The 25,204-nt window shown below is 49.6% G+C and overlaps 9 protein-coding genes across 9 annotated transcripts; 6 read left to right on the forward strand and 3 right to left on the reverse strand.

Annotated features, from left to right (window-relative positions):
- Positions 1-343: 343 nt before the first annotated feature.
- On the forward strand, positions 344-894 carry MGYG_02427 (hypothetical protein; the record flags this gene model as incomplete). Its single annotated transcript, XM_003174851.1, has 3 exons — positions 344-482; positions 512-647; positions 729-894. The coding sequence occupies 3 exons, from the start codon at positions 344-346 to the stop codon at positions 892-894; spliced, it is 441 nt and encodes a 146-aa protein (XP_003174899.1).
- Positions 895-1,318: 424 nt separating this feature from the next.
- Positions 1,319-2,086, reverse strand: MGYG_02428 (EBDP3; the record flags this gene model as incomplete). Its single annotated transcript, XM_003174852.1, has 1 exon — positions 1,319-2,086. One exon carries the CDS (start codon positions 2,084-2,086, stop codon positions 1,319-1,321), a length of 768 nt encoding a protein of 255 aa, XP_003174900.1.
- Positions 2,087-2,788: 702 nt separating this feature from the next.
- Positions 2,789-3,808, forward strand: MGYG_02429 (hypothetical protein; the record flags this gene model as incomplete). The annotated part of the gene is made up of 1 exon (XM_003174853.1): positions 2,789-3,808. One exon carries the CDS (start codon positions 2,789-2,791, stop codon positions 3,806-3,808), a length of 1,020 nt encoding a protein of 339 aa, XP_003174901.1.
- Positions 3,809-4,184: 376 nt separating this feature from the next.
- MGYG_08976 (hypothetical protein) lies at positions 4,185-4,934 on the reverse strand (the record flags this gene model as incomplete). Its single annotated transcript, XM_003174854.1, has 4 exons — positions 4,185-4,393; positions 4,640-4,682; positions 4,728-4,756; positions 4,802-4,934. The coding sequence occupies 4 exons, from the start codon at positions 4,932-4,934 to the stop codon at positions 4,185-4,187; spliced, it is 414 nt and encodes a 137-aa protein (XP_003174902.1).
- A 575-nt stretch (positions 4,935-5,509) lies between these two features.
- Positions 5,510-7,213, forward strand: MGYG_02430 (hypothetical protein; the record flags this gene model as incomplete). Its single annotated transcript, XM_003174855.1, has 2 exons — positions 5,510-5,561; positions 5,619-7,213. 2 exons carry the CDS (start codon positions 5,510-5,512, stop codon positions 7,211-7,213), a joined length of 1,647 nt encoding a protein of 548 aa, XP_003174903.1.
- Positions 7,214-7,702: 489 nt separating this feature from the next.
- Positions 7,703-8,211, reverse strand: MGYG_02431 (hypothetical protein; the record flags this gene model as incomplete). The annotated part of the gene is made up of 2 exons (XM_003174856.1): positions 7,703-8,058; positions 8,085-8,211. 2 exons carry the CDS (start codon positions 8,209-8,211, stop codon positions 7,703-7,705), a joined length of 483 nt encoding a protein of 160 aa, XP_003174904.1.
- Positions 8,212-9,344: 1,133 nt separating this feature from the next.
- On the forward strand, positions 9,345-12,406 carry MGYG_02432 (RING finger domain-containing protein; the record flags this gene model as incomplete). The annotated part of the gene is made up of 2 exons (XM_003174857.1): positions 9,345-9,407; positions 9,470-12,406. The coding sequence occupies 2 exons, from the start codon at positions 9,345-9,347 to the stop codon at positions 12,404-12,406; spliced, it is 3,000 nt and encodes a 999-aa protein (XP_003174905.1).
- Positions 12,407-20,043: 7,637 nt separating this feature from the next.
- MGYG_02434 (hypothetical protein) lies at positions 20,044-22,261 on the forward strand (the record flags this gene model as incomplete). Its single annotated transcript, XM_003174858.1, has 2 exons — positions 20,044-21,834; positions 21,896-22,261. 2 exons carry the CDS (start codon positions 20,044-20,046, stop codon positions 22,259-22,261), a joined length of 2,157 nt encoding a protein of 718 aa, XP_003174906.1.
- Positions 22,262-23,365: 1,104 nt separating this feature from the next.
- On the forward strand, positions 23,366-24,020 carry MGYG_02435 (histone; the record flags this gene model as incomplete). The annotated part of the gene is made up of 3 exons (XM_003174859.1): positions 23,366-23,375; positions 23,641-23,778; positions 23,857-24,020. 3 exons carry the CDS (start codon positions 23,366-23,368, stop codon positions 24,018-24,020), a joined length of 312 nt encoding a protein of 103 aa, XP_003174907.1.
- Between the last annotated feature and the right edge of the window lie 1,184 nt (positions 24,021-25,204).

Consider the following 25,204-nt stretch of genomic DNA (forward strand, 5'->3'; position numbering starts at 1 on the left):
AGAAAGGCATGAGGATATCACTTCGACAGGCCTCTAACTAGTCGACGCTATCATATCTTTACTTACGACCGCTCAGGTATTACGGGGTAGGCCCAGTCTAGGTATTCATTCAATATTTGCAGTGAACAAAAGAACCAGATAGTCAATACTTTGCCAGTGAATGTAAGTAGTTAATTAACAACTGCCCAGATGGCTACTCTATAAAGGCAGTAGAATCCAATAAAACCTGTAATCCTTTTTCTCTTCTTTAACAACTACTCTCCCTATATATACCTCTAACTACTCAGTACCAAGGCCACCTACCTCTAAACAAATGTCCATCTAGCTGTGATCAATATCAAAGATGGTGGACAGCTTCAACCTGCTGGCCACTTTCCTCACTCTTTTGGTAGTTCCTCTAGTGGACGCTCAGAGCATCACCAAGCAACGGCTGCAACGCCATGCCGGTGGGACTGCAGCTTCGTCCAAAAAGTCAAGCTGCAGTAAATCGGATGGCCCTTACTGCCCCAAGTACTGAACCCGCGGCTGGTGAACCTGCCGTCCCAGCGCCACAAATACCGCCTCGAGCAGCAAAGCACCCACGATTACAGAGTTGATCGCCATCCCAGTCGGGGTCTTATTCAGAAGCCGCTCGCTCGAGCTCCATTGTGCGTCACTGCAAGGACAGAGATGACAGCCGCGGTCTTATAGCGATGGGACAAGATGCCATGAGATTGTGCTGTCTATAGAAATGTCCGCCTTAATAACGCGTCGACGAGCGCCGCCATTGGTGGCTTCTATCAAAATGGCTCGGTAACTGAGGAGAATCTTCTATGGATTTTAACAAATGTGCTACTTGTCGTGGAAGATGGGCACCCTTGGTCAATTTGGCGCAGAGATCCAAATAACCAATGAGCTGTGGTTTGCTCGAATCGCCAACCGCTCCGTTTCAGGTCGAGAGGATCAACTTCATGAAGGGTGTCCGTGCGAGGGATGGGAAATGCGTGGTATCTGGGTCTTGAAAAACAATCGATATATAACTCCTGCCAAAAAATTGCTGCAGCACTGTGTGTGGATGGTGAACCATGCCTGGGAGTTTCCAAAGCCAGCTGCTAGAACTCTGCGTGATTTTGACTGGGATGAAGATATTCTGCAACAGATGATGCAGGACAAGGTAACGGTTGGACCACAAGGGACAAAAAGGCCTAATGCGGATACTCGGGAAATGTGTGCGAGTCTAGCTAAAGTGGAATAACCCAACAAGTTCTAACAGCATCTGAGTGTCTGGGATTAATTGGAAAAAAGGCAAAGCCAATATTCTTCAAGTCATAAAAAACATTCAGTTAAGCTTCTTAGCATATTGTCCATTCGCAACAGCAGCAGTCGCAAAAGCAGCCTTGATCTCTCCATAGGCAACAAAAAGCACCCAGAGTGGAACAATTACCCAAAGGACGTTGAAGAAGACAAGGTATAGCCACAGATAGACCGGGTCACTCGTCTCCAAACCAACGCTTCCCGAGAACCACTCCGGTCCGAAGGTCATGAACCCACCATACAGCTCTCCCACGGCCAAGATAATGCATGAAAACCACATGCAGCTAGAGTACTTCGCCTTGGACGCAGTTGTGCTGCTCGTCGACGAAGATCTGGTAATCAAGTAGCAGATATACACCGCCAACGGCCCGCCGATAAACACCGTCAATATCTCCAGGCAGACGACGCACAGGTCAGCGCCGAGCCAGCGCGCATCCGCCTTGCCGTACTCCTGCCACATTCTAGCACTGGCTCCCACACCGTAAGCGGCACCGTAAGCTCTATCAGGCCTGTTGAGGAAGTATGGTGGTCCATAGACTCCTGGGATGGTTTCTCCAGGCGCAAGCTGCTTGTAGCTGAAAAAGCAGTGGTAGAGGAATGATCCTTCGATTAGGAGATGGGTTCCGGCATCGTAGGCGTGCCAGAAGAAGAGAAGGCGGTTGCGGAGTTGGTTGGATGGGATGAGGGTGGTGCCTAGGAGGTAGGATAGGGGCATGATGGAGAGGGCGGCGGCAATGGAGAGGAGGGTCGGAAGGTCAGCGGTAAACGCTGGGGCGTCGGTAGACGTTGTCATCTTGCTTGTTGCTTGTTTATGTCTTCCCCTTTTCTCTGGTCAAATTGAATAAGAGTCGTTATCGTGGGTATCCGTATCCCTTATAGTTAATCGGGCCTGACTAAGACCCTGCTATAGGCAGGGTTTACTAGCTCAATAAATACTATATATTTAGTAAATATTTTTACTACTAAATTATTTAAAATAGCCTATATATCTACCAAAACGTATATGCCTGCCTCTAAGGATAATATCCATCCTTAGCCAGAAAGAGACCCCGGACTATTCTTCCCCTATCTCTTTATCTTAGAGCTAAGGATACATATAGTAGTAGTAGTATGTACTCTTTGCTTTGGATACCGTTGCAACCCCTTGGATATATAAATAGATGGATGCAACAAGCCTCACATCTACCTTTTATATTCAGTTCACTCTCTCCGCAATATACCTGTTTGACCAAATTTGATGATTTATTCTGAATTTGGTATCACTTTCTACGATATCTCTGGTCTTTACGTGAGATACTTGAATAGCTTCCTTCGTTTATCGTTCACATTCTGCCACTGGCCTTCTACTTCTGTTCACTACTTGGCTTACTTTGACCCGTTACCCGCACTACTTTGCAGTTCAAACTACCATCATTCACTCCTTTACTTATCTTCTTTTCTACACCGACCCACCCTCGCTTTCACCCTCTAGACAGATTTGGCCTCGAATACCAGCATGTTCCGCGCTAAAAACACACAGGCTAGGAAGCCCTGGGAACTGCAGCCTCGTTCCTCGACCTCAATTGCTGGCCGCCAAACCGGGCGTCTTTCTATGCACCAATACGCACAACGATCCCGCCCCATTATCCACCCAGTCCCATCCAACCAACGAAGCAGCAGCGAGCAGCTTTTTAGGCCTCCCACCAGCCTTAATTACCTGTTTAACGCTGATAATCGTGAAGATGAGTCCAACGATAGTGACAACACTGAAGAAGAAGTCGATGATGATGATAGTGATGAAGAGGAAGAGGAAGAAGATTCCGAGGACGCTCAGGAAGATGATATACCGGAACCTGTCTGGGCTTACCACGTCTACCGCACGGAAATTGACCCAGCAGATCCAAACCCAAGGCCAGTCTATATATCCTCACACCTGAATAGGCTGCGCGCAGAGGACAAAATGCGAGACCAAATAGCATCCTGCTACAGCAACTTAAAGGAACGCATGCGCATGGAATTCCGCGCAACATTTGAAGAAGGCTTCACTGAACAAACAGTAGAGTTTGGATCCGGCCGCACAGTAACAGTGCGAGTTGAACGAGAAATCCACGAAGAACCAGTGAAACGCAAGAAAAGGGTCAAGCTCGAACGTATACCTACAAAAATATACACCATCATCGAGCAAGTCCGGACCACACCTGTTGGTGATAACACCAGCAAACTCCCAATTCGAGTCGAAACAGAGGGCATGAAATATACTGAGATGTCAGAATGTTTTATACGCCGTAACGACGCCAACGCTCAGGCAAATCGCCTCATGCTGGCTCATCTTACTTGTCACCTGGACGAAGCTAAACGGTTCGACTTGGGCGTAACTGGTGATATCGATACGCAGGCTAGGTTATACCTTCATGAACTTGACGCGGGGGAGAGGCTTTATGATAAGAAACATGTGTTGCCTGCGGTGGAAGATGGGGTGAAAAAGGAGGTGTTCATCCGTGTGGTAGAGCATCTGGTGCGAGGGCCTAGGAACTAGTTCTGCTCTTCAAATTATCGAACCGTGCTCGTAGCTTTGAATTAATTCAACTCAAGCTGACTGCTGCCCCCTGTTCATTCCCAATTCATACACAGTGGATTCTAGAATCCTTATATAATTATTTTTTTATAATATTTATTATTTAAAATTTATATTTAAATTAAGGTTTTTTTTTTCAAGTATTTATTAAATATATAACTATATAAAATATCCAGATAGTTAATATAGTTAAAAATAGTAATATATTTAAATATACTATGTTTGTATAGTCAAAATCTATCGGACCGGTCTAATGGTAGCCATGGGGCAGCTGGAGGAGCCTCAGATGGGCTTCGAGTATGCTGGCATCATCAAGCACGCACAAGGGATCGGCGTATTACTCTTTATTCGAGGCTGCGCGTGTAGAGGCTGGAGGGAAAGTCCTGATCCATGCTGCTGCTGGGGGTGTCGGCCAGGCGGAGTTCCTTGGCCAACGAACTGCTTGGCGAGAGCTGGCGTTTCGTGGAGGTCGGAAAGAAGGACATTCAAGATGACTATTTCTTTCCTTCTTCTCCCTCATTCTCCTGGACTTTAAACTTTTACTTTCTATTGTCGTTTCAACTGCACTCAGTCAGCTGGTTATCTTAAAACAAATACCTGACTCAAAGCATAGCAAGTCGTTCTCAATTCTGTCATGTATCCCCCATTGCTACAACTTATCGCCTGGCTGACACCATTGCACGCCCAAACGCGTCGACAGCATGACTGATATCGATACCCTTACCTACAGTGGTTAATTCTACCTTAAAGCCATCCTTTAGGAGGGATATATGTCCTTCCTGATTTCCTTACTCCTGGGGACCCGTCTACTTCTGTGACCTGCACCCCTCACCCTCTGTATCTTAGCAACGTTCAGTATAGTTACCAAATGTACACGTACACGCTCATCCTGGTCCTCTTTGCAAGTCTCTAACAATAACCAACTGTATCAGCTAATTTTCGAGCGCTCTATACTATAATCTCGTTTTGCTTTCTCGTCAGACTCCGTTGCTCTTCCGCGTACAGCTGCTGCCTGGCGTCTTCTAAGCCTCCTCCAGTGGACGTCGACGAACACGACGAGTGGCGGGTGTAGAAGCTCCTTCGCCATGAAATAACGTTCTCGTCAAATGACCCCACCTATTCCTGACCTCTGGAAGCATTTCGCCAGCCGCCAGCCGCCAGCCGCACTGCTTCTCTTTGTCCTATCGCGCACGCGTCTCGCGCTTGACCTAGTTATATATTAGATAATTTTTTTAATAATATCTCTATATTATAATAGAGTTGAAATTTATAGTTTAGCATCGAGTACTTAGTCACGTTAGTTATCAAGTCAATGATGTTATATTGATTTCAGTCCTCATCGAATACTTAGTTACGTGAGTTACCAAGTCAATGATGTCAAACTGACCAGCTCAGCAATGAAACAACATAAAAGAGCCATGTTTCCCTTGGTGGCTTGACTCATTTCCCCTCTTTGGAACACACCAACTTAACAACGCAACACAACAACACCCAAAACCAGCAAGTTCCTTTTCTGTCCTGAATTAACTATATAAGATTCCTTTCATAAGAGTTATGAGTAAGAAACCTGCCTTCTAACACATAAGACCATCATTCAGCCATTTCACATACATCAGATACAACCGACTGACTTACAGCCTCTACAGCTCGCGTATCAGCAAGATGGTGGGAGTCAGGAGAGCTAACTTGTCTGAAGATTCCGGCTATATGAGCTGTAAGTTCGCGTCCGCTCTTAATCTAGCAGTGGCTAATATATCATTCTGAATGATAGCTACCTCTGATGACAAAAGTCTTACGATAGAAGAATGGGCATCGCAAAAAGATAGATTTCGGGTTGTTGCCTTTGGCACCCCGATGCTATACCCTGTTATCATCCGCAATAGCCCTCCGGATTTGCAGCGAATCTTCGATGCAAAAGTGAAACCAGAGATAGCTCGAATACTTGCGGAGTATAATGTGCCCTTCTCTCTGTCACGCCTCGACGATTGGCGCGAAAATGACTGTGACAGCCCAAGACACACCATTTTGATCGAATCGAATGATGAAAACACCGCCAACTGGCAAGCGGCGTCAAGATACGTACTCTCGATTTTCAAGCAGGCACTCCCTCTTGAGTTTGCCGGCCAGACGCAGGTGGAAATTCATAACAAACACCGCATGTATTCCGACGTTTCTCGTGTTCTACCCAATGATCCGCTTCTGCTCCACGATATGAGGTCTATCAGGCCAAGTGTTTCCAAGATTGTCCATACTCGGATGGCGGGTATGTCATCGATTGCATACCATTTGCGCGCTCCTCTAGGATCGAACTTGGATGAGACCCTTTGGAAACCTACCATTGTGGTGTTCTGCTATCCTGGAACGTCCTGCGATTTTAAAACGGCGGAGGCGGAGATTATCCAAGTTTTAGAGAAAGTACCCTCTCGCATTCACGTCGAATTTCTTCCGGGACAAGTTCATCTCTCTCAGCCAAACGGATTGCCAATATACCTAAGCGGGCTGCCTGGATATCCTCAGAATGGCTCATCCATTGGAGTTAAAGGGAATAGCAAGCAAGCTGGCTCCCTTGGTGGATGGGTCCTGTTGAATTTGCCTCAAGAGAAGCAGGCGATCCCTTGTGCTCTGACTTGTTATCATGTTATAAGGTCTACAGACAATGCAACTTCCATATATACAGATATGAACGGCGTTGTTCGTTATGATCCGCGTGGGCAGGTCGAAGTCGAATACCCGGCAGCTTATGACTCTCAACATACCATGCGGCGACTTGAACGGATATATCAAAATTATCCAGGAGATATTAGCAACGATCAGACTTACCAGGTACTCTCATCTCGACTTCAAAGTCCCAGCATTGGGAATGTCATATTTGCTTCCGGTCACCGGCGAACAGCTGATACCAGGCTAGATTGGGCGCTGATTTCAAGCCCGAAGACTTTTACCGCAAATAAGCCAACCCCAGGCGATGCTATTCAACCTCCTTTCGAACTTCCATACAATGAGGCCTACACTCAAAATGCCGATTCTAAAGTAACGCAGTTTGCTCAGCCTCGTTTGGGGGATTGGGTAACAAAACGCGGTCGTTCTACTGGGTATACTACAGGGGAGGTCAATCATATGCATAGGGAAGTGCAGTGGCCATCAGGCGAAACCACATTTGAGATTGAAATCTTGTCTTATACAGCGAATTTCTCCGCCCCTGGAGACTCCGGCTCGTTTGTGACCAATGTGCGCGGTGAACTTGTCGGAATGATGTTTGCGATTGATTGTCGAGCAGGACAATTCGATGTTGCATTCGTTACCCCTATTGAAGTTATCCAAGATGATGTCAAAAGAATGACAGGCGGTTTCTTAAGCTTGGACTAATGATAGAAGAAGCTGCAGCACTTCTTATTGCGAAGTACGTCCGCCGTGACCAGAGTCGTGACTGGGCGCATGGCCAGGGTCGTCCTCCTTGGGCTTTACATGGTTGTGCTCGTCGTGGATATCTGTCATGTATTATAGTTACTACATAATGTAGTCATAACTACTTAGTCAGCATGTACCATAGGAAAAAAGTGAATCCAAAAAACTGTCCAGTCAGAAATTTACGCGTGATGAACCGTAGATTTCAGATTCCGGCGTGGTTAAATTAGAAGAGCTAGGTAATAAAGACGCTAACTATTGTAAAGGTTGGCGAGGTGTGTATATACGCCAGAAACATCCTCTCGAGCGCTATAATATATTAGAATAAATGGCTATAGAAGAGTCGAGGTATAGGAGGATACCGAAGTAGTCGCGTTTTTACTTCCTAGGGACGTGGATAGAGATATGCTGCTACTAGACGCGCTTAAGGCCGCGGAAGGGCCCTGGGGGCTACAGGCTGGCGGTGGTGCAGACGCTCTTGACGGTAGGACGGCGTGAGGCGACGATGCCAATTCTCCCGAGGCGACGGACAGCGGCGAGCTGGATCTTGTTGGAGCCGTGGACAACGCCAGCAACTATCACAATATTAATTGCGCTGCCCAAGCTGAGAACATACCGGACGAATTGTGCCACGCTACCACTGCTATTTACCACCGAATCAACAAGAAAAACGGCGTTTCGGCCGCGCAGATAATCTGCCGTGACATCGTTGGGATACCGAGTGTGGAGGAATGTGGTAAAAGGAAAGGCTTCGCTGACACCAGAGCCATAGGCTCGCCTCCACGCATTAATGCAACAATCAACGCCTTTTCCCCATGGAGGAGCCGATAACCCGCCGTATCACGGCCTTGCACATGGGGGATAGAATACTCCTCAGCCCCAACAGCCTCCGCCAGGAACTCAGTCGCCAAATACCACCCTACGCGACGATGGGCTTCTTGGGCCGTTAACGGTCGCATTGCGCATTGGCGTCATGAGCAGCTTCGCGGTCCTTTTCGTCTCCTTAGAAACAAGAAGACACGTCTGGTAGATATATGTCGGCCTTCAGTGTATGGCTATCGAGTGATCTATCTTTGCACATTGGTCATCCATAATAACTGCTAGACGTGAAGGTGTAATATCAACGCCTAACCTAAGCTTCCAGTGAATAGGTACTTTTATAGATAAAGTAATAAAAGTAGCTCTAGTTCCACCCTTTACAAGGCCGTGGTGTATCTAAATGAATCTTGCTGCGTAGCGGTAAGGGAATCTCCACGGATTCCCGATTATGCAGCATGAGCTGGACACGATATTCAAGTGCCATGGAAGCATTATACACCAAGCTACCTTGGCTCTTCTATAATCATCCTGATTCTTTTGAGCATATCATGAATATTTCTTTCTGGGCTCATGGGGTATATCCTTCATTCTTGCAAGAGCTGTGGTCATTTTGCATAGCCTTTTGTAGACCCGATTGAATATCCAACCGCAGGCACGTCAACAAGCCGGAGCCGCTATTTGACAGGCTGTAACTAGTATCTGCCATCGTTATCCTGCCTACAAAAGTCAGCCATGTCCATCTCTTGAAGATGTGGACGTCTTCATGCTGATCCTCACCATAGCATCATCAGCGATCGACCACACCGCCCCGGCAGACAACGGCCATCGAGCGTTATAACTACCGGTTGAACCGTCAGACCCGCATGCAGAATGTCTCAAGTCAAGCGAAGACGAAGAAAACAAGCAAAAAGGTCACGAAGTCGCTTGTCTTGTCTTGTGCCTTGAGTGTCATATATATTATTATTAGTTATGAGTGTGGGGTGTGACATTTTTTTTTTCTGTCTCAGGTGAAGAAACATCTGGACTCGAGATTCTTCAACATCAGCCACCAAACAGCCCACAAGAAGCTACGACAACACCATGATATGCCAGTGCTAGCGAGGGCGCTCGATACTTCCAAGACTTTCGCTTCTCTTCTTCTATAGTAGCTGGCATCTCGAGTGAGAAGCCATGCTTGACTTTGACTGGCGGTAGACGCACATACGGGGACTGGGACTGCGGTCCGCTTGTTTACATAACTACATATACCACATCTGAACTGCTCTCTGGGACGATGGAAACACCCAAGGCGAACGGTTCTGCGATGGTAGACTTGGGAAAAGAGCTGACTTGCTCGGTAAGTGGTATTTTGCGCTTTACTTTTGCTCTAGTATTGCGGCTTTGCTGACCGTGAGATAGATATGCACCGAGATCCTCTACCAGCCACTGACCTTACTCGATTGTCTACATACATTTTGCGGATCGTGTTTGAAAAGCTGGTTCTCATGGCAAGCGTCGAATCCGGTAGATGGTGGCAGGCCGCAATTTACATGTCCGTCATGTCGGGCGTCTGTCCGAGATACAAGGCACGATGCGAAAGTGGCCACCTTACTCGACCTCTTCCTACAGTCGAACCCGGATCAAGCCAAATCGGCCGAGGAGAAGGAGGAAATTGCGTCGGAATACAAACATGGGGATTCTGTGCTGCCTGAAGTCGGGCCAGTTGTGCGGTCTGCAAGTGATGATGAGGACGAGAGGATTCTAGCCGAGGTCAGAGACATGAGTCTGCGGGAGGTTCAGGGCAGCGGTGGCAGCAGCAGGCGTCGCCAACGTAGCCCGTTGGCACCACACTCAAGAGGAAGATCGGAGCGCAGTCCGGGTGCGCAGGCGAGGGAACAGCGGGTGGAAGATGCCAGGCGGAGACGGCGGGCGGAAAGGCGAATGAATGCTTCACCAGCCATGCGCAACCCTCGAGACATGAGTCCAGATTCAAGGAGAGTTGAGCACCAGTCTAGCTTACGATCTCTTATCGGCTCAACGGGCGAGTCGGGCATAGAGGACGAGATATTGCGTCAAATCGCAGAAGAAGGGCTGCTGGACGGCATAGACTTACATAGCCTAACGCCCACGCAAGAAGACGAGTTGACAGAGCGTATTGCGCAGGCCTTTAGACGGCGACATCGAGTCCCTTCTCCGCCTCGCAGCATAAGGCAACGAGAAAGCGAGTCTCCAGCCCAACAAAGGCCGGTATCACAGGATAGACAGCAACAACCACAGCAGCAGCAGCAGGAGCGGTCACTCAGTGCTTCAGGATCTACGCCTCGGGCTCGAGAGCCTACTAGACGGGCGCCGCCGACTTCTCGGCCCCGTCTTCTCGAGCCTGCTACCGCCAATCGTGGTGCGAACCATCGCCGAAGCGCCTCTGATCAAGGCACAGGCACTCGACGACGGCGCACATCACCAACTCCACCCACAGGCTTCTCACTCTCTTCCGAGGCACTGGCCCAACCCGCGGTCTCCACAACTGGCAGTGGCTCTACTACAGGTTCTAGCACCAGGACTGGCGCCGGAAGTGTTCCTGGCCCTGGAGCTACTGGGACGGGGCCGTCCCGCAGACGAGCCTCAAATAGCTCCCTTCCGCCGACCTCGCTACGGCATCAGACAATTCCACCACTTCAGGTCAGCCGTCCAAGACGTCCTTCGTCTCCTGGAGAGAGACAGCGTCGGCCTAGCCCTGCCGCAGTCAATCTAAACAGAGGAAACACTGCCTCTGAGCCTGCTGCTCCCGCTACGCAGTCGCCGTCCGCCGTTGGTGGAATTCCTGCACTCCGTACCTCAAATAGGCCTCAAGCTTCACAGTCACAGCCAAGTACTCCGGCCACTACTACAGGTACTGCTAATACACCAGCAACTGTTTCTCCACCACCAGGGCCAACCAGGCGGGTATCAAACCCTGTTACTCTACCATCTACACTACCTCCTGCTCAGCCTCAGATGCCCCCTGAGCCCTCAATATCATGTGAACGATGCGGGAAGAGCAATATACAGTACGAACTGCACAAAGTCTGTAAGCTTTGCAAGCCTGGCAATTACTGCCTCTGTGTCCGCTGCTATCGTCTCGGCCGCGGGTGTCTACACTGGTTCGGTTTCGGTCACGCAGCGCAATACTTCTTTGAGAAGAAGATGGCATCTTTGAACAAGCCGTTGAGCGAACAAGAGCCGCCTCATAAGCTCACCTGGCGCAGGTACTTGCGGCTGTCAGAGGAAAGAGAACAGCTGTCGCCATCGTCTCAAAGCCCGCGGCCTGCTCCTCTGCCGCTTTCCAGACGAGTACAGATAGGCATGTTTTGTGATATGTGTGAGCAGTTTTCTGATGAATGCTTCTGGAAATGCAGAGAGTGCAATGACGGTGAATGGGGTTTCTGTAACAACTGCGTTAACCAGGACAAATGTTGCACTCATCCTCTACTGCCGATATCTCGTGTTAAGTTGAGGCCTAAGTCAGATGCACAAACACCTCCACGAACCACAGCCTCGCCTCCTCCGTCAACAGATGCCACTGAATACAGACCCCTCACATTCTCTACGCAATGCAATGTCTGTACTTATCCTATCCCCCCTTCAACAACACGATTCCATTGCATCCAGTGTAACGAAGGGGACTACGATATGTGCACGAACTGCTATCTCAAGCTAGGAGCATCGGGAAAAATCAGCAAGGACAATGGCCGAAACGGCTGGCGACGGTGTCTACAGGGCCATCGCATGATAATTGTTGGCTTTGAGGACCACCGAGTAGGACAGATGAGAGTTGTCGTCCAGGGCCTTGTGGGCGGACACGCATGGAAGGACGAACACATCCCAACCCCCTCTTCTGGCTCCAAAAGAGATCACAACAACAGCAACAACACTCCCACGAGCCCCGTCTCCGAAACCAACGGAACACCAAGTCGAAATGCCCTCCAGCGGCAGGATTCCGGCCGCTGGACATGGACTGAACCCTCCGACTCAAGTGACAGCAACTTCCGACAAAGACGCAGACTTAACCGAGCCAGACAACATCTCTCCTCTGGTCCCGAAAGTCCGTCGGACAGCTCCTCTTCGTCCCCCTTCCCGCTTACCACCGCCCGCTTCCCCCCATCAGGTGGCATCGGGCTACGGCTTATAGCGAAATGGTCACATCACCCCGAACCAGACAACAATGACGAGATCATGTTTCCTCGGGGCGCGGAGATCACGGAAGCAGAAAACATCAACGACGATTGGCTTTGGGGATGCTATGCTGGCCAGAAAGGGTTTTTACCTGGCGGATATGTGCTTCTCATCGATGAAGTTGGAGCCGATGGCATCCGATGAACGCGAACAAATCCGGAAATTTTTTTATATATATTTTTCTTTCTTGTTGATATATCTTTCTTTCCCCTTTTTCTCTTTTCGATCCGGCCCTTTTGGACGGATGCATGAATGATGACGAATAAGATGATGGATGGATACACATTACAGGGATGATATTTATTTATACAAAGTATATAGCGCTAACTAGATAATGAGCATGAATTAAACATCTTCCTCCTTCTTATCTAGTGGTTAACTCGTTAAGTTTGTTGGTTAATTAGCCATCAACTTTTCCCTCTATCAGTTTCACCTTAAGAGGGCTTACAAGTAAAATCCTTCGTGAAACAAGGATGTCTGTCTCTGTGGCCATTCATCTTACGCCCGACATCGGCAAGCAGGGCAATAATCTGTTCTAACTAATCTACTTGAGTTTCTTGCATGTCTCGTAAGAGTCGAAATTGACAGGCATTAGCATGGCAAAGACGAGGCAGTGTCCAAGACGATCAGAGAGGCTAAGACGTATATTATGTACGCCATGTACAGATACACCGGCGCATTTAACGCGTACCCGCTTAAATTGCCCGGCAAAAACCTGATATCTATGCAAAGGGAGCCAATAGCTCGGTCTTCAACTGGTTGACTATATGCCAGCTAATCAAACCGTACGACGACGGGAGATGCTATTGAAATTGCCCGAAGTATCAAAAGCCGACGAAGGCTCGTAAACAACTTTTCGGCTGAGTAGGTACTTTATTGCTTCTACCCTTGAGCGACGTAGCCCGGGGGTTGTCAGAGGGCAGGAACCATAACTTCGTTCATGAAACGAATCGGGTTTGCTCGCGTCCCGTGGTGATATGGTAGTTAACAAGTTATCGGGAATAGCTCGGTAGTGCCTGTGGGAAAAAGGAGAAAAGAGAAAGAAAAGGCAGATGATGCTTTGGGCGTGAGGCTTCTATCCCGGGCTGAAGTTACGCGACAGATGTGCAGTGTTTATTCTGTGTTGTGTTTGTGTTTCTGTGCCCCTCGAATGGTTGTAGGTATGTTTTGTTGTAGGGGGGGAATATGGATGAATGATGTGATGCGATGTCTGATGTCTGTCTGGCATTAACGCCGCGTATCCGACTGTGGCATCGTGCAGCAGCAGAAACAGAACCAGCGTAACACAGGGAGGGGGGAGAAGGGATTTCATACATACGGACAGATAGAAGGGTCGTAATGTGGTAGGTAAGGTGGTAGGAGGAATAAAAGAAAAAAAATCTATCACTGCGGGCGTTGTCTATCTGTCTTTTTTGGCTGTGAGGGAGGATTTAATGGTGGCGGCGGTTGGATGCGACTGGAACCTGATATGGACCGTGTGTGCGTGAGTGTGTGTGAGTGGAGATCAAGACGAAAATCTTACTCCGTACCGCACTGCAGAGTTCTAAAGGGGACTGGTCGAGGTCGTTTTGAGCGAGTGCAACCATGGCTTGGATGTTTTGAAGACGGGACCAGCCGTATGTGCAAGCAGGCAGTTCAGGGGGGTGAAGGAAGGAGTTGAGTGAGTGAGTGAGTGAGAGAGCGAGCGAGCGTAGGGGGGGATGTGAGCACGGAGCAGTGCAGAAATTCATCTGAGCGAGAGGCCGCTGCGGGAACTCGCATGAGTGGTACATGTGTATGTACACAAGTACACTGGACATCATTTTCCATGTGCCATTTCAATAGCCTTGAATATCCAGTGATCCCGTTCCATGGCAAGGGGGTACAGCAGTTGCAGCAGTTGTTGCTGTCTCCTCGTCGGCCTTTGAGAAGTGATAAGGAAGAGAAGCCGTCGGCTATGGACTGGAGGTAGACGGCAGGTATATCAGAAGTCAAGACCATTTCACGTTGTACGCAAGAAGCACGTTATTGGGTCCCTTTGATATACCTGCATGTTTGATATCTCTCCCTCTAGTTCCTCTGGTTCCTCTCTCTCCAGAGCTTTCCGCAGCATCTGCAGCCACCCCCGCCTGTTATCGGAATGCTGCCCCATTCAGGAGAGGAGATAGCCTGATGAAGAAGATGGAGATCTGCCTTGGGGCCGAAAATGAGGCATTTGTGTTCGCAAGCCCACATGAACAGGCAGGGGTGAAGATGGGAAGACCGTCCAAACACGATGGGATATCAGACAGTTGGATGGCCGATCGTTTCTATCGCAAGATCTCGACCCATGCATTTTATTTATTTTTCGAGCATATGTTTTTAAATAATATTCCCATTATGCGCGCAGTATCCAGCTCTGTTCACTAGTTGAAATGCATGGATACAATTCATGCGGGACGGGGAGAAAAAGAAACGATCTATCCAACAGAGTCAGTGCAGTCAGGGCTTTGACCCCCTACCTGCTGGTTTCGTTTCTTGACGCTGTGGCACTGTGAAGCAGATTGACGGACAGCCGACATGGGAAGAGAGAGGGGGAGCTCTTCTCTTCTCACCCTTGCATGCAACCGATGCAACTGGACTGGTGGTTTTAACTAGTTAGTTAGACATACTCTGGGGCTTAGCGCAGGGGGTTTACGCCCTAGACCAACCACCCTCCAATGCACATACATCGGACCCCTAGCTGTGATCTTCTCGAACAGCTTCTAGACGACTGTCGGCTGAGCTTTTCCCCCTCAGGCATTGTGTGTTTCCATCACAAACCAGAATTCCGCCGAACCATTGGCATAATACGGGGTACGCTCAAACAAAGCACTCGGCAAACGAGGCGGCGTTTTGTCTGATCGAGCTCGGTAAAACCCCGGCCCCTTGGCGAGGTGAGAGAGCCATGAATCTCGACTCCAGATGCTGATAGCCTGTGCGTTTTTTCGCTTTCTTGGAAGCTTGGATCGAGCCCTCACTAGTTACTTTGTTACCGAGCAGCTCGGGGTTGGCAACAATGTAATGCAATGCAATGCCATTTATTCCCCCCCTCATCCACCCCTCACAGACTCACGGACAAGTCTGAGCACAGTTAAGAGGTTTCTGCTTTGCTTCTGGCCCATCCAGTGGCTTGCTTGGTGTACGCGTTATCCCTACGAGTGGTAGAGAGTTAAATCTCCTTGAACCTAAGAGACCCTGTAAGGCTGTTATCTTAATAAGTGGTGGTTTTAATGCAGATGCTGTATAGATGTATCTGGGTAGTTCAGTGCTGTATGTACATAAGTACACTTGGGGGGGTATATCAATCTGATTTGTGCAGTGACCAGGGCCGATCACCGGAATAAGGTTGAAAGGAGGGGGTTCCTGAGCTGGAGTATGAGCACTTGAGCACAGGCATTTATTGCTGGATAGTATGGTTAGTTAGCATGGTATAATCAGGGATTGCAAAGGAAGCTGGCTTGGAATAGACCCCTTCGTTCTAGGCGTGGGTGAAGCGAGTACCTCGCTACCATGCAGAAAGGAAAAGCTAAGTCACGGTGATATACGGTAGTAAACTGCTCACACCGACTGTACGGCGTAATCGTATACCCGAAGATATCTTTTCCTGCGTCAAGTATGAAGCAGCGAGGCCTCATCTTTTCGTCTCGTCGTTGATTCTAAGTATAAGAAAAAAAAAAAAAAAAGACCAAAAAAGAGAACAAAAAACAAAGAGCGGCTATAAAAGCTTAAAGGGCGTCTAGAAGGTCATGTGACACAGCCGCGTTAATCGAAGTTTAATAGGCGCTTTTTCTTTCCTTTTTTCTTTTTTTTCTTTCTTTTTTGCTGAAATGAAAAGAAAAATCAAAGAAAGGAAGAAGCAAAGAAAGAAAAGAAACGAATGTGGGCTGGCTGGTCAACTAGTTTAACAAATGGGTTGATGGAATTGATGGATTTGCTGCAGCTTCATTCAAAACATTTCCAGTCTTTATCTGAAGGTATACTTAATAGTCGAACTTGCTAGTGGTTGGCCTACCTACCTTCTTTACTTATCTATGATACCATCTGTCCTACCGACTATGCTACCTTATCTTGTGCAGTGTGGTATATGGAGTACCATGAGCATCCTGTATACGATCGATGGGCTGTATGTAGCTAATAATGAACGGTTCGTATAGGTCGCATAAACGACTTATGCTAGGCCGATGATACCCCCTGTCGTCTTCTCGATTCTCATCCTCCTTGCTACGGTCAAGCGGGCCGACATATATTATTGGTTTGTATCGTACTTTGCATCGTACTTTGCATATTGATTATGTCAAATAACATCATGATGCAGCTGGATCTTGGGGGTTGGCGGGGACGCGGGGGACAAGATGGCGACGATGGCGACGAGGATGAGATCAGTGCTGGAGACGGCGAGCTGAGTTGATCTTGTCGATGCTGCTGCTTCTCCACAGATAGGAAGGTAGAATGCAGAATGTTGAAGAATGTCGGAAGGTAGAAGTCATTTCGTGGCTATGTATACGCGCGTCGAGATATGTGTATTCATATCAGTTCCACCGTATGTATGTATGTGTATGTAGGAAGAGCGGCGAAGAGCTGAAGGGCGGGAAGTAAGAGGATTTTAATACGAAGGCAGAGTCAGAGCTTTACGCCTGGAACTGATAGTTAACTGATAACTACACTGCAGTATGGAGACTGTAGGATGTAGGCTGATGGAGACTTCTGGCTTATGCATCCAAGCCAACCCGACTGAGTGGCACGGCGTATCTCCATATCCATCTATCTGTCTCCATCTGTCTCCATCTCTAGCATGAGCATGAGCATGAGCATGAGTCTGAGCATGAGGGCGCGGCATCTCCGCTTATCCACACACACACACACGCATCCATGGATGCCCCATGTCTGTCTGGGCGCTTACTTTGGCTACTTTCCGCACTTATCTTGTCGGTCTGTTTCAAGGTAGGGAGAAAAAGGGAAGAACAAGAGCAGGAGCAGTAGCAGAAGCGAAGGTTCAACCTTGATGCTGAGTGGTACTTGGTAACTAGGCCGTGGTCCAGTTATCTGGGGCCTTGGATAGCGCCGCCACAGACGTAGACGCCTTAGACATAAATGTATGTATGGACGTATGTTGTATGCATAACAAGCAGTTATAGAGACAAGAAGAGCGCCACAAAGCTACCCTGTCAGCTCCGTGACCGGAGGGGTAGGGGTACATCTGTAACTAGGTAGGAACTGCTATTATATATTTATATATATAATCCCTGGTCAGTTCGTACATGCGTTAGTGACTTCTTGCCGGCCGTGCTTGGAATCTGGACGGATCGATGTACATAAGTACATATGTAAGTATATATATATGCATGCATGTATATATCGGCCACAATGGTAATAATAATATATGTATGTATGGGGCACGCCGGGCCGAACGGACAGGTCGGCTAGATAACTGACTGGAGCAGTAATAATGGGCGGTGCTAAGCCATGGATAGGACAGAGATAGACAGCAAGAAGTCAGGTCAGTCGTACCACTCTGGCGAGATAAACTAACTAACAAACAAACTAGTTAGTTACCATTGACTTTAATATCGTCTGGTCCGGTATATCTCTGCCTTGTCTCGGTCTCGGACGGGAAGAAGGGACGAAAAAACCATGCAACTATCTCGAAAGCAAAGCAAAAAGGCAACGCGGGAAAAAAACGAATCATCGCCACCTGCAGAGATAAGAGAAGGAAGAAAGGAAAAAGCAAAGAGGAACAAGTTAAAGTCTTTCCAACTTTCCCTTGGTTCAGCAAGTAAGTAACTAACTGAGTCGAGCCCCATGTTTGCTTTTGCTGGAGTATAAGTCCTGTCCCCTTTGCTTTTTTGACGTGCATTGCATTGCATGGATAATGGATCAGTGGGATGGGTGGGCAGAGGAGCAGCAGCAGCAGCAGCAGAAGCAAAGAGCACTCGGACGTTTTAAGCCCTGGTAGCGAGGGGGAAGAGAGAGAGGTAGATGATTTGCATTTTTGCATGGTTTTCCCATCCTTGCCCTGGGTGTGACGGGAGAAGGATAGGTTATTGGATGCTGGCGCTGATGCTGATGGATACGTCGAGGAGACAGGGACGGTACCTCAGGGGGGGACGGGGGGGTGGGACGAAGCTGGTCAACATCAGCACCGTCACTGTCGACATCGCTGCTGGCTATTGATGGGTTAGGGTCGATGTTGATATTGACATCATGACATCCCACCATGGAGGTCTACTAAGTCCCCTAGCCTCCCGACTGTGCAGCATCATCTGTATCCTCCATGCATGAAGAGAAGAAGTCAAACCCTCTTCACCGCCTCCCCCTTTCCCTTGGCCGCGAGTGTAAGAGGGTAAGAAGGTACTTTAGATATGCGATACGAGGGTGGGAGCGTCGGCTATCGAGGTAGCAAGTCTAAAGTACCGGTACCAGAGGTGTCTGAGTGGTGGTCGTATAGAGATAGGAGTAGTTTAAATGAAGCAGTGGCTTGCTCCTTTGCCGCTTGATTGGCGTCGCATGGCGTGATAAGAGTGCTTTAAGGACGCCGGGGGAGTAGAAGGTAGGAGGACGATGGGCGATATCAACCAAGGCACCGGCCGTGGCTTGCAAGGAGTAGTTGAGGTGGAAGTGGGAGAAGGTGATGTCTATACCGAAGGTAGTTAGAGAGTCGTACGATGGACAGAAGTAAAACTAATAACTAAGTAAAAGTAATATAGAAGAAGCTAATAGGAGTAATAGTAATAGACTATAGAGACGTCGAGAAGTACCAGGAAGGCTCAAGAAGCAGCAGAATAAGAAGTAAGAGTAAGAAGTAAGAGTAAAGAGTAAGTAAAGAGTAGAAGTAGTTGAAGAAGTACAGGTACTTTCGACCTTTCGACCTTTGGACCAGGAAAACCTTCGAGTCGCCGCCGAGTTTCACAGTGGGGCCGATAAGAAGACGAAGAAGAAGACGAAGACGAAGTAGAAGAAGTAGAAGAAGACGACGAGCAGACGCAGACGAGGCCGCGACATAGACATAGACATAGAGGTAGACATAGAAGCAGAGAAGCGCAGCGTCGCCTTGTCCTTGTCGCATCCTTATCCTTGCCTGTGTCTGGCCAGTTTGCGTCTTTACTTCTTCTTCTTCTGCTTCCGCTGCTGCTGCTCGTTACTGGTGGCGACCAGGGTGACGGCAAGAAATCTGCATCCGCCGCCAGCTTATTTGACCTCGTCCGCGTCCTCCTCTTTATCAACGTCTTCCTCCCCCCCTTGTCCTCGTCTTCTTCCTTCTCTTCCTTTTCTTTTCTCTGTTCAAGTTCTTCTTCTTCTTCTCTTCTTCTTCTTCTTCGTCGTGGTTGTTGTTCTTCTTCTTCCTTTTTCTCTTCTGTTCTTCTTCAGGTGGATTGTCTCGCTCGCTTGGATCCATCACCACCGGCATCACCAGCACCAGCACCAGCACCAACACCACAAACAGCATTATATACCTATACCATAGAAGAAGGAGACTTGCTTGATGCAGTGATCAGCTCGGTTTCTCTGCTCTCGTCTATACTGCTGGGCTGTAAGTGGAGCTGCGGATCTACATCTCCATCTGCTTTACCTCCCATCTAGTTACTGCTTTGCTTGCACCTACATACAGCTACACATCACTTCGAATACACCAACTGACGGCACCAGGAGAGCCAGGAAGAGACGAAACAGGCCGGATGCCATACATATCCCCTTCGTCCGCTCCCCCTTCCCCCACTGGAACCTCCTCGGCGGCGGGACCAGCCTCAGCGTCCTCCTTTCCCACCAGGGCCTCGACGGGCTCTATGACTACCACCACAACCACCACCACGATTACTCCCTCCAACTCGACTACTGCGGCAGCTGGATCTGCCCCGGTCCGCCGCCATGGACGCCACAACTCAGAGCCGGCCGTGAGCTTCCAGCGGCCGTCGAGCAGCTCGTACCTGCACAGACACAGGCGCAGTCCTACCATGAGAGCTCCAGTGGGGAGCCTACAGCAGCAGCAGGGGCAGCATGGGCAGCTTGCACACGACGTCTGGACGGCTGCAGGCACAGGCATGGGGCTGGTGCTGTCCCCGCCTGAATCACGGAACAATTCGAGTGACGAAGAAGAGAGCAAGAAACGACAGGCTCAGAACGGCACCTCCAACACTCCCACCTCGACTACTGCTTCGGCTTCGGCTTCTTCTACTGCTGCTCCAGATCAGGCAAGTGACGGCAGTAGGGATGGAAAGGGACAAGGGATACTGGTTTATTCGGTGCCGGAACAAGCTACCCAGACTCCCGAGCAGAGTGACCAGGACGAGGAAGAGCTGGCCAACAAGCCTCCCATGCTACGGAAAAAGTCAGGGGAGCTCGTCCGGCCAGCCATCAGACTACGACCCGGCAGACCACTTAGCATGCCTGGAACACCCACTTTTTCCAAGGCAGTACACTTTGGAGCCCAGCTTGAAGAGGTCCGCCACTTCATGCAGCTCGATCGACCGCTGGCCGTCAGTGCTGGCTCTTCCCCCGTCGAGGAATACGACGGAGACACCGAATTCCCCTTCGCCTGCTCTAACTCTGCTTGCTCCTCTGGTAGTGGTAAGGAATCATGGGAGGCTCGAGTGACCAACTTTCCCAGCATGCTCGACGACGCTCGTCTGAACAAGGCGGTGCGGCTCCGTCGGATCGAGCTCTGTCCGAATACCCATGCCCTCCTCGGCACAGCGGCAGTAGCAAACATCTCCTACTCCAAACACGTCACTGCTCGCTTCACCCTGGATAACTGGAAAACAGTCTCTGAAGTCACTGCAGATTACGTGCATGCTCGCGCCTCTTGCATCGACCGAGACGAGCGGGTAGGGTTTGACACCTTTAGCTTCTCCATCGACCTGGCCGACCTGCTCAGACACGGGATGCAGAATAAGACCCTCCTCCTGTGTCTGCGGTATAACGTCGGCGGAAGGGAGTTCTGGGATAACAACGACGACATGAACTACCAGATTGCCTTCTCGAAACGAGCTTCCAACGGTGCTGCTGGCTCTTCCGGCTCGGTCGGTAGAGATCCCTCGTTCAGAGCACGCATGGCCAAAGTGAAGAACTCCCGCGGTCGAGCTAAGCCCCTGTCCATGGTTGCGATGGGCGTGAACATGCCCATCTCTCTGCCTGACACGGTCAAGGTAGCAGTTCGACAGACGCAGTTTGAAATCACCGCTTCCAAACCCGGTGATTCCGACGTCGACTCGGAGAAGGAAAGCTGGTTCCCGGACCCGGACTCGCCCACGAGAAAGAACAAGATACGCACCAACGTCTTTGGAGACAGATATGATTTCTCTGCTTCCTTGACTACTTCCGCCGCCGGTGGTGCTCCGCCTGCTGCTCGATTTGGCCATAGACACAGCCACTCCATGCCTCAGCTGAGCATGGTAGAGAGCAGCAGTGCAAGTGCCAGCGCCAGTGCGAGTGCCAGTGCCAGTGCAAGCAGTCCCAGCACGCCCAGCGACTCTGACGAATCTCCCTCTCTAACCGAGAAGAGACTGTCTGATTTCCTATCCGATAGACCCAACCATGAGTCCCAGGTGTACAAAGAGCTGGTCGACCGATACTGCTTCGTATGTCCCCCTTCCCCTTCTACTTAGACTTACGTATATCTCCATACTAACGAATAACCAGTTCGGCTCGACAAAATCGCGACGATCAGGCGTGTCTTCCAAGGACGGCACCGACACAAACGAGGAAGAAGACTGCTCTACTCCCACCATGTCGATGCCCCTGAACATGCAGCACCTCAACCGCCGCCTCTCTCCCTCTCCTTCCCGCCCCCAAGGACCAGGAGGCCACAGCCCCGTCTCCTCTTCTTCATCCACTTCTGTGTCCGACACAGAAGGCGTATCTACCCCTCCAGCATCGGGATCATCGTCAGCTGGAATCCGTCCCTCCTTTGCATCATTCAACCGTCCTCGTCCGGCTTCAGAGAGAGGGATGCCCGCCTCTCCTGCCCCTGCCCCAACACCTGCGCCTACGCCCATTTTAGGATGATCCCACCACCAAACACCAACACCGACTATCCATCTATGAACCGACTTAACTTACCTGACCACAACAGCATCGTCTATCAGTGACGAGTACCGACCAACCACCAACAAACACTACCACGACAGCACAGCACGCTTAATTTGATCCTCGCTTTTCGTTTCTTTCTTCCGTTCAGCAGGCGTTTCTTACTTGTTTGACCAGATTGCATTATTTCATCGCTCTTCGTCGCTTCCACCACCACACCCCTCTCCGGCATGTCTGTCTGTCTGTTCATCACTGGCTGGCTACACTATTTAAGTCCAGTCCAGTTCAGCTCAGCATACTTGCCTTCATGTATTTATGTATCTTCTTCTTTTCCTTCTGCTTTTTTCTGGCGCATGGTACGGTCCGGCGCGGCGTGGTCTGCTTCTTCAGCGTCTTTCATGGGTTCCGGAGTTCCCTCTTCCTTTTCCTACTTTCCTAATGACCTGTTACTTGCTGCCATCCATCCATGGCTCGGCTCGGCTGGAAAAAGTGTCTCTTTTCGTTCCGTTCTGTTCCTGTCACGTTAGCTGTCTGTTGTCTGTAGGATGCTCCCCCTGCCTGCCTACTCCTACTCCTACTTAACGTATCGTATGATGATAATGAAGTTCGTCTTCCACGTGACCTGACTAAAACCTGACTAATAACCTTATCCGTCGCGCCTTTTTCCCTCTCTCTTTTTGTCCCGCGAAAAAGTTTCCCTTCTGCGCGTCCGAATCAAGACCACAAAATCAACCGCAAAGATCAGCTTCAAATCAGCTTCAAATCAACCGCATCAACCTGCAAGATCACGTCTGACTAAGCACGCAGCATCTTATAGGCCACCTTTCTTGCCTTGCCTTACCTACGCAGCCTTACCTGTACTAGTGCAGCGAAGGTTCTTTCTGGATCACTCCCCCCTTTCTGGCGCGCAGTATATTAAGCTTGTCTGCCCGCCCACGCCCGCCGCAACTTTTTGCACCTTTACAACCTTCGCTTTTCTTCCTCTTTTCGACATCGCGAGTTGATAGGAACGCGTTTCATCCACTTTTTCGCTCACATCGACGTCATCTCCATCGTCTACTTTCTTCACTTTACTTCTTCAACATGACTGGACGTAAGTAATTCTGTTTCTACTTCGCTTGATGTTGCATGTTGTCGTCGTCGTCGTCGCTGCTGGTGGTGGTGGTGGTGGATGTCGGGTTTGGATGTGGTTTTCGCGGTGAGGCTTGGCGGTGCAAGTCGCCACTTAAGCCGTTGCGTGATGCTGCCTGCGCGTCCACACCACCACCACCACCACCACAGATAAACAGAAACTGCCCCTCTATACTCTACTTGACTATGCCGTCTCTGCTTTAATGTATCATGCTAACTCCCTCCAGGCGGAAAGGGAGGCAAGGGTCTCGGCAAGGGCGGCGCCAAGCGTCACCGTAAGATCCTCCGCGACAACATCCACGGCATCACCAAGCCCGCCATCCGCCGTCTCGCTCGTCGTGGCGGTGTCAAGCGTATCTCAGCCAGTAAGCCCACCCTACTCACCCTCCTAGCCATGTCCATGTCCTTGTCCCTGTTGAGTATGTCTGTTCTAACGTCTCCAGTGATCTACGGCGAAACCCGCAACGTGCTCAAGTCGTTCCTGGAATCCGTCATCCGCGACGCAGTCACTTATACCGAACACGCTAAGCGCAAGACCGTCACCTCCCTGGACGTTGTCTACGCTCTTAAGAGACAGGGCCGTACCCTCTATGGATTCGGTGGATAGATGGTCAATCATGATTGATAGTCGGATGGAACGGGTTGTATCTTTGCTTTACTCTTTAAACTTTTTTCTTCTTTTTATTCGGTTGAGTGGGACGGATGGGCGGGCTGGACGTGGACGGGTTGCTGCATGGGTTCCTTCGCGAGCTGTTTAGCTACGTTACTTACGGCAATGGAGTCTGGTTTCTCTTGTCTTGTCACTTCTCTTGCTATTTCTTTCTCTTATCTTGATTATCGTCACGTAATTTCAGCCGAGGCATGATGACTAAGTTAACGGGAAAAAGAAGGTCCGTCACTGCTTACATCATCTTACCCCGGAGCACTAGTCCTCTTGTGGAAGACGCCAAGACCAACTTAAAACACGCCAAAAGCAGAAAAAAGCAACTTCAGCTTCACGTTTGAAGACGACGAAGACGAAAGACCAAGACAACGACGAGAAAGCCGGTGTCCAGGGCAGGGAACAGGGAGTCAAGCAGCCCAAGGAACCCGGCCAATAACGCTGATCAAGGAGGTTATATCTTCCGCCTCTTATAAGGTGGTACCCATGGACAAGCATCGCCCTATGCGCCATGCGCGGACATTATTATCCTTATACTTAGGTCTTCCCGCGCCCAACGACGTCTCCAAGTGGGCTGCACCATGAACATGCTCTAAAACCACCAGGAAACAGTAACGACGGGACATGTGGACGGGAAAGTCGTATGTAGGGTTGTTGCCAGAGTCCACTCGGAGAAGTCCTTCTCCTCTTCCTCCCCTTCTGCTGGGGTTAAAGTGACTGATCGTCGTCCGCAGGAGGTGATCGTCATGCAACTTCAACCAGTTGCCCACCAACTTGCTCATCCCGGCCTGAACCGAAGCTGGCAAGTCACTTTACGGAGTCACTTTTCTCGCGGATGTCACATTTCGAACGGAGTCATGCCATGCCATGCCTGGCTGGAATGGAATATATGGAATATATGGACTGGCCAAGAGTGTCATCTCGACTCAGGGCGGGCGTCAAAGGGGGAGAAAAACTGACCTGAAACGCGTTCCATCGTGGGTTGGTTTTTTTCCTCTTACATTCTCTGGTTCCATCGTTCCGTACATGCGAGGCATACGGCTTGCCAAGTGAAGCAGCGTGGACTTTGGGGAATCCCTGACACCAACTCGTCTGTTCGTTTGCTTGACTAGGCTGATGTCTTCGTGATG

The sequence above is a fragment of the Nannizzia gypsea genome, genomic scaffold (assembly GCF_000150975.2).
Source record: "Nannizzia gypsea CBS 118893 supercont1.2 genomic scaffold, whole genome shotgun sequence".
NCBI classification, from domain to species: domain Eukaryota; kingdom Fungi; phylum Ascomycota; class Eurotiomycetes; order Onygenales; family Arthrodermataceae; genus Nannizzia; species Nannizzia gypsea.